Here is a 13429-nt window from a genome sequence, read left to right on the forward strand (position 1 = left end):
AAAATTATTTTTGATATCAGAAATTCGATTTTGGATATATAATATAAAAATAAAATTTTTGATATTAAAAAAATCATCTCATTTCTGATATCAGAAAATGCCTCAAAAATATTAAAAGCGCCCTAATACGGTTAGGGATCTCCCTGTAAGTTACCTTATTTATAAAAATAAAGAATAATATTATCCTAAATATGTATTTACCTCATCCTGGTAAAAATTGTACTATTATTAGTTTATCATGTCATTTGATACTCCTTTGGGGTTTCTCCGAAGTCTTTTGGGGTTCTTTTGGGTCCTTTTGGGTAATTCGTTGCAGCATATTTTCATCGGTAACAACTCAACTCGGCACCTGGTGAATTCGGCACCTGATTCATCATGGCTTCGGCAGTAAAGAAAATGCGTGTGGAAGATGTGGAAAACTATGACAAGAGACGTTTTTGCATGGCAATATTGGGGCTGTGTGTAGCAGATGCTTATAACACGCAAATAACACTTACGCCCCTGAAAATAACAAATTGCAATGCAGCATCGTCCGGCGGTGCATGTTTTTCTAAGGCTTTTTGTGACACTGAATCCTTTGACGAAGGAATGGTGCTCGGTGATGTTTTTCAAACTGGGATTAAAACTTTAAAAAATTTCGCCAAAAATGGAACACTTCCAGAGGAGAGACGCATGTTTCTTGCATTTGATAAACTTCTGAACTTTCTAAATGGAGGTATATAACCATATACGTCCCTGATATAGCCTAACTATAAGTATTGATTTACTCTTACCTTCATGACACATACAGCTGACATAGTAGGTATAGCTAGAGCCTATGATTTTAGGCTGTAGTTACTGTCTAGAAATATAAGCGATATTTGGGCGAGGGTAAGAAAACGTGACAGAGGACAAGGCTTGTCGAGCCCTCTCTTTACATTTTCGATCTGAGCCCAAATAAAGCTTATATTTCAAGACAGTTGGCATGTATTCTGTTTATCCTGCAACATAATATCACATTTTATTGGTGGTGGTGGTGGGGGTTGTTTGTTTAACTGAAATATAGAAGTATGCAAGGGAAAATCTTTAACAAATTTCTCAACAGAAATTTGTCTATAAAGAGGTTGAAATTTATCTGGAGGCATAATTTTAAACTTATTTGGGAGCATCATCAGATAGTGTGGATTTCAATTTGTTCAAATCATGATTCTGTGGGGTTGGGTACTTGAATGCTAAAAATCCCCCCCTCCCAAAAAAAATTAACTAAATGAATAAATAATTTAATTCTGGTTGAAACGCGCTTTCTGGTTGGCTAAAAAATTATTTTATATCGTATAAAGAATGTTGCCTACGTCATAGTAAGACTAACGTCAAAAACGTATCAATACGCCTGACGTTACGTTTGAATTTTGTACAATTTTGCCTCATTTTAAAGGTCAAATGACCGTTTTTATCTACTATGAAAAGTAAAAAAATTAAATTATAAGCAATGAATTCAATATTTATTAGTTTTATACGATATAAAATGGTTTGAAACAGTTTACGCTTTTTTATAAACTGCTTCGCGGTTTATAAAGCGTAAACTGTCCCAAACCATTTTATATCGAATAAAACAAATAAATATTGAATTCATTCCTTAAATAAAACACCTCTGTATGGCACGCCAAATTAACAAATATGAGCTTAACATAGTTTCACAGTCGATAAACTAGGTTTATCAGCTGTTAACTATAGTTTACGGATCCTAAACTATAGTTAACGATTCGTTATGGTGCGATAACGAATAGTTTAGGATTCGTAAACTATAGTTAACAGCCGATAAACCTAGTTTATTGACTGTGAAACTATGTTTTGCTAATTTATGTGAATTTGGCGTGCTTTAGATTTGCAAACCGTAGTTTACTGATCATAAAACCCTATTTATCAGATAAACTATGTTTAACAACTGCAAATGATTGTTTTCAGTGTTAACTATAGTTTACAGATGTGAAACATAAATTATCACGTTAACTATAGTTTACAGATGTGAAATATAGATTAACGTCGGTAACTATAGTTTACGATCCGTACACTATAGTTAACAGTCGATAAACCTAGTTTATCGACTGTGAAACTATGTTTAGCTCATTTGTGTGAATTTGACGTGCCATACCTCTGTCTTGATTGATGTAGCAAAGATTTAGTTTGTGGATTCAAACCTTGCACATGATGTTTCCCCTGATTCTATATTTTAGTCTTTTATTTAGGTATCTGAAAATGCTCCCACTTTACTTAATCTTGCTTTGCTGATGTGACCGTTCAAATTATATACTGGTTTGAAGCATCATATGGTATCCAATAGAAATAAGCTATATTACATGATATGATTAATAATAATAACACTGTGTAATAAAATATTATCATATGACTTTGTATGAAAATAAGAAATGTATAATGAAATATGTTTCGATTATTTATTGTATCAAAAAATTAATGCATAATAGCGTCTCATAAAGATGATAACTTTTCGAAGTGAGCTTTGTAATCTCTTATAACCTATGGGTTCTTTTATTATGCTTTAGAAAAGAGCATCAGATTTAACAGTCCTCAGAATCTTCATGCCTTGCCTGAAACAGAGCTTGCAGAACTGGTAGCAAACCATTTGTTGGGAAAATTAGCTATTTCATCCTGCTTCTTGGTTGACAAAAATTGTACTGGAAAAAGAGATGGATGTTGTTGTGGAGTCAGATCGTGTAGAATGACAGGAGAGTATGGAGACACGAGTATTGGTAAATATATTGCAATATTGCAGTATAAATATTGGAAAGTTATCCTCTGTTTTGCACCATAAGCAGTCTGTCTAGAATTTAATTGATCATAGAGGTTCTTCTCTGATGTCTTACTTGAATAAAGAGAATGATCAATTCAATTTTTCTTTTGTTTCATAAATTCACCCAAATTCCAGTGGTGTTACCAATTTTTGTCTTTTATAAATTGTTACCAACTTTGGAGAGCCTTAATATATTAATTATTATACATTTATGTACTTTTTAAATTGCATCTTGTCAGGTTTTTGATGCAAAGGTCTTATGTATTTAGGGTGCTTAATTTCTCTTGGCACTTGTAGTATTTATAAGCTAAAGAGAATGAGAATCTTAGTGAACATGATACAGTAAAACTTGTTTTCATTACATGTAGTACAAATATGGATATAACAAAGTTGTGTGGAGTTCCAGGCAAAATTATTAACATCTCATCGTTGATGTTAATTTTTACAGTGAAAAGAAATAAATTATAACAAATTCACGGATATAGTCAACTGATTTTGAGTCCCATAGAGGTGAAAAATAATGAAATTCACATTTTACAAAGAATATTTATATATAGAGTTAAAAGCTAGCAATATCAATTAACAGAATTGCTTCAATGAATTTATTTCCACACAAATTTTTCAATTAAAAATTCCAATTATTGTAGCTTTACAAAGAAGGTATTTTTTATTTAATGCCTCAATAAACACAAATGATAGTCATGTTGAAGAAAACATGACTGTATATAACAAATTCTCTATGCTTGTTATTATAAATTCTTTATACAAATATAGCGAATTAATGATATTGCAAAGTAGATCTACTGACCCCTAGGAATTCGTTATAGCCAAGTTAAACTGGATGGTAAAATTAAATGTGATACTACTGACATTGCCAATAATTGCATTGTATTATTTAACATTCCAGGAAATTCGGAGGTGTGGCATGGAAATTTAGACATCATCATCAACAACGATGATTTGGCTGTGGAAGCAATTGAGAATTCTCTAGACAGTCCAGGAGAAAAATCTGCAGTTGAAGTTAAAGCTTATCTTCAGAGAAACCCCAAAATCATTGCTCAGACTATTGTGTTTTCTTTTCTACAGGAAAAAAGACACCCAGAGCGTGAACATTTCTTGACACCTTGCATTGGAATTGGAAATTCAGAGTTGATTATTTTGTTTTATGACACAGAACATGATGTTTTGTTAGAGAGTTCTCGTGTTCCCCTTTTTGAAAGCCCAGTTTCTTGCAAATTCTCCTACTCTTCCATACTTGCATGCTGGCTTGTAGTAAATTACAAGATTTTTTGTTCCGGGTTAGTAGAGGAGTTTAAAATCTGCAAAAGCAATTTTTTTTCGCATGCTAGAGAAAAAATAAATATATATAAAGACGAACTCAAATTTCAGAATGTAAACAGTTTTCAGTCTAATGAGCCAAAACTTGTTAAAGTTGCTTCAAAAGTTAAGACTACTCCACTCATGCATGAAACAGAAAAAACAATGTTAGAAGTCCTCTTGAGTTTAGCTTCAACAGATGCTTATTCCAATAGTGCACCAGGCTCAAACTCAAATTGAAAGCATAAAAAGAGTGAAAAAACCAAGTGGTAGTTTCTCCTAAACCTATCAGTATTTTTATCACTCGACAAAAATAAATGTAAAAATATGCCCATGTTAGTGTGTAGAGCAGCACTGATGGAGGGTGCATCAATCAAGACAGAGGGAATCCCTGGTTTCTTTGGTGGTAATTATAAGGACGTAGATTATCTACCATATGTACCGACAAAGTTATATATCCATGTGCTTTCTTTTTATATGTATTGTGGACTGCAATAACACTATCAAAATATTACTGGTAGCAAATGGGCATATATTGATCATGCAATTAATGTACATGTACCTCTTTGCAGATAAATGTAGATTGATTGGGCCCTATATCCCTAAAATCTTGGTTGCAGAAAAATCATATAATCAGATGAAATTATTGTGGACAATGGTAAATACTGTTACATGTTCAGTGTATATACACATATCGTGTAATACAGTATATCTCAAAGCCAAAGACAATCACACAATATTGTTTTTGAGATGTCTTTTTATTCATCAATATCTCTATCTGCTCTGTAAATGGGAGTTTACACCCATGTGACAAGACAGAAGATTTTTAAAAAAAAGTCTGCACACAAAAAAAAACCATATTTGGTACATACAAATAACTGATGATGATGAAAGCTACAAATTGCAATGTTGCATATGTTTGTGCAGTGTAAACATAATCGACATCATCGTCAATACCAATAAAAAAATAAAACAACCAACATTTGCTTTGCTTTCATTATTATATCTCGGGTGTCATTTGCACATTCTTAAAACATCATGCAGGCACACATTCACACAAATACATATACAATAGATTTAATAATTCTTAATGATTTATTTAAGCACCTTTTGTCACTGATATTAGATGTTTTATGTTCATGCTATAAGAACATTAACTCTGATTTCCTTGCTTGTTGAAAAAATGTCGAAAAGTTTGGGCAAAGAAATCCAGTGATTCTAGGGGTAGTGGAAAGGACCACTGGCAGCCATCATATGACATAAGTATGCATCCTTTGGGGTGCAACAGTGAAAGCACTAAGTTAAATAGAAGATAAATATTGTCCATATGTACAAATATAGCAACAAGATCTCACACAATCTATGAGGGAATTCAATTTTCAATTCACCAGTTGAAGTTTTTATCTCGAAGCTTTGTCAAGGGAGAAAGAACCATGCTTTGATATTGAAATATAAAAATTCCATCACAAGTCAAAGGAAATTCTTCTTATCACAAGTTTTTACCTGGCATTTCATTTAAACATCATATTTAAAAATGACATTATATGGCAAATAATACACATAATAAATTGTAAGATGGATGATATATACCAGAATTCCTGGTAAACATGGAAGGACAACCCCTGCAGTCTTCCCCACATACATTTCCAATTCTCATTATACAGGGACACAAGAAAGCTGTAACAGCCCTTTCTTGTATTGCAGCTAATTCTGTAAGAAATGCCATTTCTACAATCGTGTCTGTAAGCATTGTGACTACCACAGATGAGATTCATGCTGGGGCATGCGCACCACCCCCACTCCCCCTCCAAGTCTGCGATAATTCATCCCCCCACACAACTTCCAGCAGTTTGCATCAGAATCATACACTTCAATTGTCTTTAAGTAAGTTGTTCCGTCAAATCCTCCAATGGCCATAAGTTGTCCATTCACTACAGCTAAACCAACCTAAAAGTATCCAGTAAAAAATAAGTATTTTAGAAAAATTATAAGAACAAATAATTCTCTCCTTTTCTCTGCAGTATAATAATTCCTTATGCTACTTGATTTCTATAAAGATTTTTAAATGAACGAAATATACTGGAACTCGAATTTTTGTGACAGTAGACATCTGACCCAACTTTTGAGTAAACCACTTACCCCACTCCTGCGTGATGTCATGGCGACCACAGCTTGCCAGGTGTTGGTCTGGGGGTTGTAGCGTTCCGCACTGCTGAGTTCCGTGGTGTCGTCTCTTCCTCCGACTGCGTAGATCATGTTGTTGTACACTGCCACTCCTAGGTGTTTACGCCGAGTTCCCATGGGCGAAACCGGCGTCCATCGATTGCTTCGGGGGTCATATCTTTCCACTGCAGAAATTAAAGTGAAAATGAATACAATTGAATCAACAAATTGCTACATTTAATTTTCTACAGAGTAGATTTAATATTTTTTCTATCACTGATAATAATTGTAAATTTGTCCATTGTTGGTACAATTAATGCCCTCAATTATAACTAAAAGAATTCCAATAGTGCTTTCAGAGGTCTCTCTGTGAATGAAAGTTTCATAATAATTGTTTTTTTTAATATTTCAGTCTTGATATTTCCTGTTTTTCTGAATAACAGAAAGTTACCACTGCAGTAGTATAAAATATAGGCTTCTAAATCAAATGTCTAGTCCATTATTTTCAGTTTTCTTTACTACATGTACCAGTACATAAATGAAAATCAATGGACAAGTTCATTATGATGTGATAACCCCTTACCTGTGTTTAGGGGTGAAGTCCCATCAGATCCCCCTACAGCATACAAATAACCCCCCAGGACAGCAACCCCAACCCCCAGCCTCCTGGTACTCATAGACGCCACCTTGGTCCATTTATTCAGCTGTGGGTCATACCTATCAAAACAAAACCATTGCTTATTACAATGTTTCATGTAAATTAACACAATATGTATGCATTCTCTTCTTTAATAAGTTTTACACTCCAACATAATTTACAGATTACTCAGTCTTATTTGTGGACATGCAGTGATGAAGTGGTCTGATATGTATAAAGGATTACAGTTCAAGTTTCCACAAAAGAAATGATTATCAACTTAACTATTGTTGTTGATGTTCTCAATTACAGTGTAAAACATTGACTTCAGTTTTACCTCTCTACAAAGTTTAGACAGGAGACTCCATCTTGGCCCCCCACAGCGTACATGTAGTTATCTAAGACAGCGACCCCTACACTGGTCCGACATGAGCTGGTCGGGGCAACATCTCCACTCCACTGGTTTGTCTGTGGGTCAAATCTGAAGAAAAAAAACCATGAATTAAGATATTAATTTTGACCAATATGTGTTTCATAAATGGTTCAGACACTTGTCTTCTGAAGTTCTTTTTAATTCAAGAACTTGTAAGTAATAAGAACTAGTTTCTAATCCCTTTGTTTTATTAAATGATTTTAAAATGAAGAAGTTAAAATCAAACCCAAGAAAAATTGAATTCAGGCAATAATTTTGACTACCAAGTTATAATGTGTTCCATATTCAGATACTTGTTTTTGCATTACTCCATAAATTAAGAACATTCGATCCATGACCACTTGGTCATTGTAAAGTGTTGCAAACTGGATCTGATGATAAAGTATCTTACCTTTCAATGCTGTTAAGATAAGATTGACCATCATGACCCCCAACAGCATACAAAAGGTCATTGAGGACAGCCACACCCACTCCACAACGCCGCTTGGACATAGGTGCTACCATTCGCCACTCACTGGTTTGTGGATCAAACCGTTCCACGCTAGAAATGGCGTCACCACTACACCATCCTCCAACTGAATAAAATGCAGTTAAATATAATTTTCAGATATAATATATTATGTAAAAGAACTACATCATGTTATCCTTGTCTGTAGGAAATATAATACATATGTAGTTATAAATTGGAGACTGCTCATACATAGATCACTTCAGCATTCAATGCACGAGTACATTTTCCGTAAAATGTGATATTGTACATTGGTATTTCAATACACTGTTCTTTAATTTCCGTAAAATCATCACACTAAATTTAAGAAATCTATGTTTGCTAAATGAATACCCTGCAAAAATACGAGTGTATAATTTTATAAAAGAATACCTGCAAACAGGACTTCTCCACATCTGATTGGTTTACGTGGGCGGGTCCTGGGGCCCTGCATTAGGGGCCGCTCCTGGGGCAGCAGTAGGTAGTTCTTGGCCTCATCCACCAGATCTCGACACGTGTCATCACTCTTTATAAGAAGCTCAGAGCCCACTGTCCCCACCAGAAATTTGGGGCTCATCAGTGGAAGACGAACATGTTGAACAACCTGGAAATCAGGAATATGATGCAATTCAACATTCATGACAAAATACAAAAGGGGAAACCTTCTACTCTACTACAGATTTTTTAGAACTTTTTATTTTCTTAACAATGAATTTTTTGCACAGAAAAATTGTTTAACAATGAAATTTCTGAAAATTGTGATAAAACAAATAATACAGATGCAACAGACACATTTTCATATTAAATTCAACATTGCTAATGTTTTAATGAAACACTTACCACAGGCAGATGTGATCTTCTCTCGGCAATGTTGAACTTGACCCAGTTAACGACGGCATTGTAGACCTGTTCCTCACTGCGTACATTGAGTTCATCACTAGAGATGATGTCAACGAGTTGATTGACAGGCAGTAACAGAAACTCTTCACTCTCCATCACCTGTATATCCACAATAAAAACGTATGTCTCATCACTGACCACCTCTCGTAGCTTACATATATCATTTAAGTTTAAAACATATACTGCAAATTGCTTCAGAAGTATCTGTCAAAGAACATACTATCTGTACACAGCTGTAGTATGCAAGCTGTCTTTATACAATAATTTATTAATGCATTTCCAAATAAAAGGTCTATTTAAAAATAAAAACTGAATTTTACCTCCTGGAAATTATGCTGGGTAAATTTATCAGCTATCCTTAGCAGATCTCTGCAGGCATGAGTGTCAGCAAAAGCCCTGATGCCCAGGCAGTTAGAGGGATCCAATTGTCTCTTCAGGAACTCACAACACACGTCCTGTATTTCTGCCAGCTGTAACAGACAGGCTGCAGGGAGTAGGGTCTGAACATTGCCCTCCTCTACAGTAATGTTAGAGGTGTAACAGAAGTCTATCAGAAGCTCCATCGCTGTCTCATCAATGTCTCTGATGGTCACCTCTGTCTGCCTGCTCTCGGCTAACTCTCCAGTAAACATAGCGTGGAAGTACGGACTACAGGCAGATAAGATGACGCGATGAGCGAAGATCTTTTTACTTCCCACAATAAGGACCACATCACAAAGCTCTCTGTGTTTGCGCAGGACATTGATGGCCTCCAGGGTGTGTCTGGGATGTTTGTCAGAGGTGTAGGCTAGACGTGCGGGGGAGGGGGGTCGGTCCATCCCTCCAGTCTGAATCAGGTCCGCCGTCTGTAGGTCACGGCTAAAAAAAATCAACATGCAATGTTTAAAAATTATTTTGTCCAGCTGGCTTTGAAATACATGTATAATGACACAATAAAGATTAAAATTAACGAATTTGAATTTCAAATATAACAAATCACTGTCTGTAGGTTGCGACTGAAAAATCAACATGCAATGTTTAAAGATAATCATGTTGGACTCACTTTGAAAAATGATGAAACTATAAATTAAAATTCACAAAATTTGAATTTGAAATATTATCAATTACATGTATCATCAAATATGTGCAAGAACACTGAAAAGGTTTGAATCTAAAAATCAATGAAAATATTTGTACATTTTCCTTCTCCTACACTTTTTCTTGGGGAGAAATGTAACCCTGCATCGAAAGAAAACCTCATGGGGTGGCATGATACCAATTCCTGCTTTGAATGTGGATTTAATGTGTGTGTCTTTATATGTACTACTATGGGTAAGAATCAAGCTTTACTCAATATCTTTGTTTGCTTTACAATTAAATCATATTTACTGTTGTTCAAACCAATCTTACCATCAAAACAAATGTGATAATTATATCAAGTAATATTATAAGATAATTACATTGTTTGATTGACTCCAACAGAGTTAATTATGCAGTGGGAAAAACTGACAATTTCTTGTCAAAACAACTTTCTATTGATAACAACAGCAAACAAAAAGAATGCTTTTAAAAATCTTAATTGAACATAATATATTAATCAAGAAATCTACAATTTACAAAATGAATTTAAAAAAATAAGTATTTAATTCAGATATGTTAAAAATAGTGACATTAAAAGTCACTTAATTCTGTAAGTACAAAAAATACTGAATACCAATCTTCCTAAACACTAATAAAAATATGATATTCCCAAGATGCAATCAATTTATTATATCATGAAATTTCATATTTTTTTCTCTCCATACCTTCTTCTCCCTCTATCTCCCTCTACATTTCAACTTTGTAAAATATTCACCAATTGATCACAGAAACTTTTCAGTACTGTCTATTTAGATGGGATAATAGATGTAATTGTAATGCACAGTATATTATTTCCTGGAAAAACAGATGAATGACTTTGAGGCAAGCAATTTAAAAATCTGTGCATAGCACATTTGCAAGTGTGTTTTTACAGATATCTTTTTTATATGAAAAGATTTTCTAAATCCCATTGTGAATATAATGCTAAAGCTTGGAGCTTAAAATGTGGCAGTGAAAGCTCAAATATCCACACCAAACGTGCTACAAGCTTTCCAATACCTGCTTTGATAACCTGATTTGGGCTGAGAAATGGCCGACACGGTGTGATCATAGGCTTGGGATATAGATGCTATATGTCCTGGAAGGCTATAAACAGACAGTCATGGAAAATCACATAAAGGGTGTACCTTTCCAGTATAAATAATTCTTAAGACAATATTACACTTAGATGCAGTTTTTATGTATGAGATCTAAATTTTCATTCTAAAATTCAGATCTGAATCATAATTAATATGAGATGGATTGGTAACTATGTATAAGCTAAGATGTCCTAAATTTTGGGCTGACCTATCTTGGCTGAGATGTCTTTGGGACAAAATTTCTGTTGACCAAGGTGTTTTGCATTCAAAACTGTAGGGTTACAACAACAAAAATTTCTTGCCAAAAATGTTGCACTCAATTAATAATTTAATATTTAATATGAAGAAAATTTACAATTTATCATAAATCCTAATATACTCTTTCCCAAGATTATAATGCAGCACATTTTTTATAAAATTATCTAATATAAATAAATACCTCAGTTCTAACAAAATATTTCACTAGAGGAATATCCCAAAGATTTATACTTTGAAATGCCCCTTTTTCTTTGAGACCTCAAACAGTGATATCTCTAATACTATGGATTTGTCGAAGTGATTTGATAATTCCAACCAGTAATTTTTAAAGTATTTTACCCTCGATATCCAAAATAATTTGTTATCTCAAAGTTTTTAAACATTTCAAACTATAGTTCAAGATAATTAAGTTTGACTGTACTTTGCAGTCAACAAAAATTAATATAAGTCAAAAATTCTAAGATTTCCTTTTTTACATGTCTTCCCTTTATACCCTAAGAAACCCCCAGGTACAAAAATATGTTTTTAATGGTTATTTATACAATAGGTAATGGGAAAATCTGACTTCTTTTAACCATTTGGAAATTCTCAGGACTCACCTAAATGTTTAGCTATTATACAGGTACTTTTAATGTCGTTTGCAATGCAAAATTCTCGCAATCCTTTAGAGGAAGCATTTCAAAACTGGATTTTTTTTTCATTTAAGTGGATGAATGTAGCTTGGTCACAAAGGTATTATACTCTGTCCCAAGATATTTTGGATTCACGGTTGGCTTAATTGTTTGATATTTATAAATACCTCAGGATTCAAACGATGTTCATTCAAAAGTATGAAAAATTTCCAAGATTTCTCAGTCAAAACGCCCCTGTTAGCTTATCAGGTTTCAATACAATGCTAAAAAATGTGATGTCTACGGAGATTTTGCATTGCAGCAAGCCCGTATGATAACGTTGAAATATTGCGCGATGTATTCCGAGTGTATTCCGAATGGAGAAAAGATGTAAACATTCCCCATTATAAATCTCTGTAAGGAATCTGTTTTCGTTCCTGTGAATTTTTCCGAGTGAAAGATGATAATGTGTCAATGAAATCATCATGGAAAATATCCCTTTCAACTATTTCAATTGCACTTCTTTCACAGGTACGTGTATTTTTATTAAAAATCGTCCAAATGTGCAGCATAAATATCTTGGGACAGACTATAATTACTGTTACAGTAATACATGTATGTTTATCAAAATACATTGGCTGTTGGGACAGAGTACATTAGATACATGTATGTTTCAGAGTCAGGTACACTGGGACAACTGATTGGTTAAGCAGTCACGGGTTTCTTTAAATTTAACATTAGTAAGATTTGCTATTAATATATTTTGTGTTCCTGTGGGTCATGATTCAACATATAAGATCAGTTTACTGGTTACTGTTTCCACCCGGTTTTTAAGCTGACTACAAAGGATAAAGAATACTTACCAAGCCATATTTCCAAAATATATTTCCTTTGTCCTCAAATTTTTTAAGTCTTTATTGTTTTACTGAAACATTTGAATCCTAAAATAAAATATAACAATAAGTCGTAAAAATATCTTCTTCTCTTTTTTCAGGAAATGCCATTAGCACATTAACAGTTGAAAAACTACACGCACAATGTTTCCGGAAAAATAATGGTTAATTTTTTTTAAAAACTTATACACCTTAAGTTACTATCTTTTGAGTAAAATTAGATTATTTGTAGGAAAAAAAACCACATTTTCAAAAAGGAAATATTTTTTCTCGTCCTAAAGCTTAACTTTAATCACGACACTGATCATGTTGGTTTTGTAATTTAGAGACCATTCTGTGTTGATAACGAATGCTGGTGAACCCGGCACCTGGTAAACCCGGCACCTGGTGAACTCGGCACCTAGAATAGTGAACTCGGCATCCGGTAAACTCGGCACCTGGTAAACTTGGCACCTGGTAAACTCGGCATCTGGTGAATTCGGCACTTGCATAGTATTCATTTATGTCTTTGTTTATAAACACATTTTTGAAAAAGAAGAAATGATTACACAATGTATACGACTGCATCTTTATCATGGAAATGTCTGTTTATGAAGAAAGGTGAGTTTTTTAATGTAACTTATTACTTACGACCACATTTATCAACAGATACGAAATAATTCACTAGCTACTGGCTTAACATATATTTTGAATTGATATAATTTATGTAAGAATTTATCTTTCTAAATATGAAAATTTTATGAA

The 13429-nt window shown here is 33.8% G+C and overlaps 2 protein-coding genes across 3 annotated transcripts; one reads left to right on the forward strand and one right to left on the reverse strand.

Moving 5' to 3' along the window:
• The first annotated feature begins 274 nt into the window (after positions 1 to 274).
• On the forward strand, positions 275 to 4706 carry LOC128155270 (uncharacterized). The gene is made up of 3 exons (XM_052816896.1): positions 275 to 715; positions 2541 to 2747; positions 3696 to 4706. Exons 1-3 carry the CDS (start codon positions 376 to 378, stop codon positions 4343 to 4345), a joined length of 1197 nt encoding a protein of 398 aa, XP_052672856.1. The 5' UTR covers positions 275 to 375; the 3' UTR covers positions 4346 to 4706.
• Positions 4707 to 4844: 138 nt separating this feature from the next.
• LOC128155269 (kelch-like protein 20) lies at positions 4845 to 12815 on the reverse strand. 2 transcript variants are annotated; one of them, XM_052816894.1, is made up of 10 exons: positions 12656 to 12815; positions 10844 to 10930; positions 9046 to 9583; positions 8666 to 8824; positions 8219 to 8429; positions 7730 to 7913; positions 7243 to 7386; positions 6852 to 6985; positions 6245 to 6453; positions 4845 to 6052 (listed from the first exon to the last, which is right to left on the reverse strand). In XM_052816894.1, the coding sequence occupies exons 1-10, from the start codon at positions 12661 to 12663 to the stop codon at positions 5861 to 5863; spliced, it is 1866 nt and encodes a 621-aa protein (XP_052672854.1). In that variant the 5' UTR covers positions 12664 to 12815; the 3' UTR covers positions 4845 to 5860. The 2 variants fall into 2 exon arrangements, with proteins under 2 accessions (XP_052672854.1, XP_052672855.1); XM_052816895.1 differs by lacking the exon at positions 10844 to 10930 and having other exon boundaries at positions 12656 to 12814.
• Positions 12816 to 13429: the final 614 nt, after the last annotated feature.

The sequence above is a fragment of the Crassostrea angulata genome, chromosome 7 (assembly GCF_025612915.1).
Source record: "Crassostrea angulata isolate pt1a10 chromosome 7, ASM2561291v2, whole genome shotgun sequence".
NCBI classification, from domain to species: domain Eukaryota; kingdom Metazoa; phylum Mollusca; class Bivalvia; order Ostreida; family Ostreidae; genus Magallana; species Magallana angulata.

Excerpts from the sequence above, each read along its gene's own strand:
- LOC128155270 (XM_052816896.1), top strand. The coding sequence starts at position 376 with ATGGCTTCGGCAGTAAAGAAAATGCGTGTGGAAGATGTGGAAAACTAT. Across the intron at positions 716-2,540 it reads TCTGAACTTTCTAAATGGAG|AAAAGAGCATCAGATTTAAC; the intron begins GTATATAACCAT and ends ATTATGCTTTAG. Across the intron at positions 2,748-3,695 it reads GTATGGAGACACGAGTATTG|GAAATTCGGAGGTGTGGCAT; the intron begins GTAAATATATTG and ends TTAACATTCCAG.
- LOC128155269 (XM_052816894.1), bottom strand. Across the intron at positions 8,430-8,665 it reads GAAGATCACATCTGCCTGTG|GTTGTTCAACATGTTCGTCT; the intron begins GTAAGTGTTTCA and ends CCTGATTTCCAG. Across the intron at positions 6,986-7,242 it reads TGTCTAAACTTTGTAGAGAG|GTATGACCCACAGCTGAATA; the intron begins GTAAAACTGAAG and ends TTGTTTTGATAG.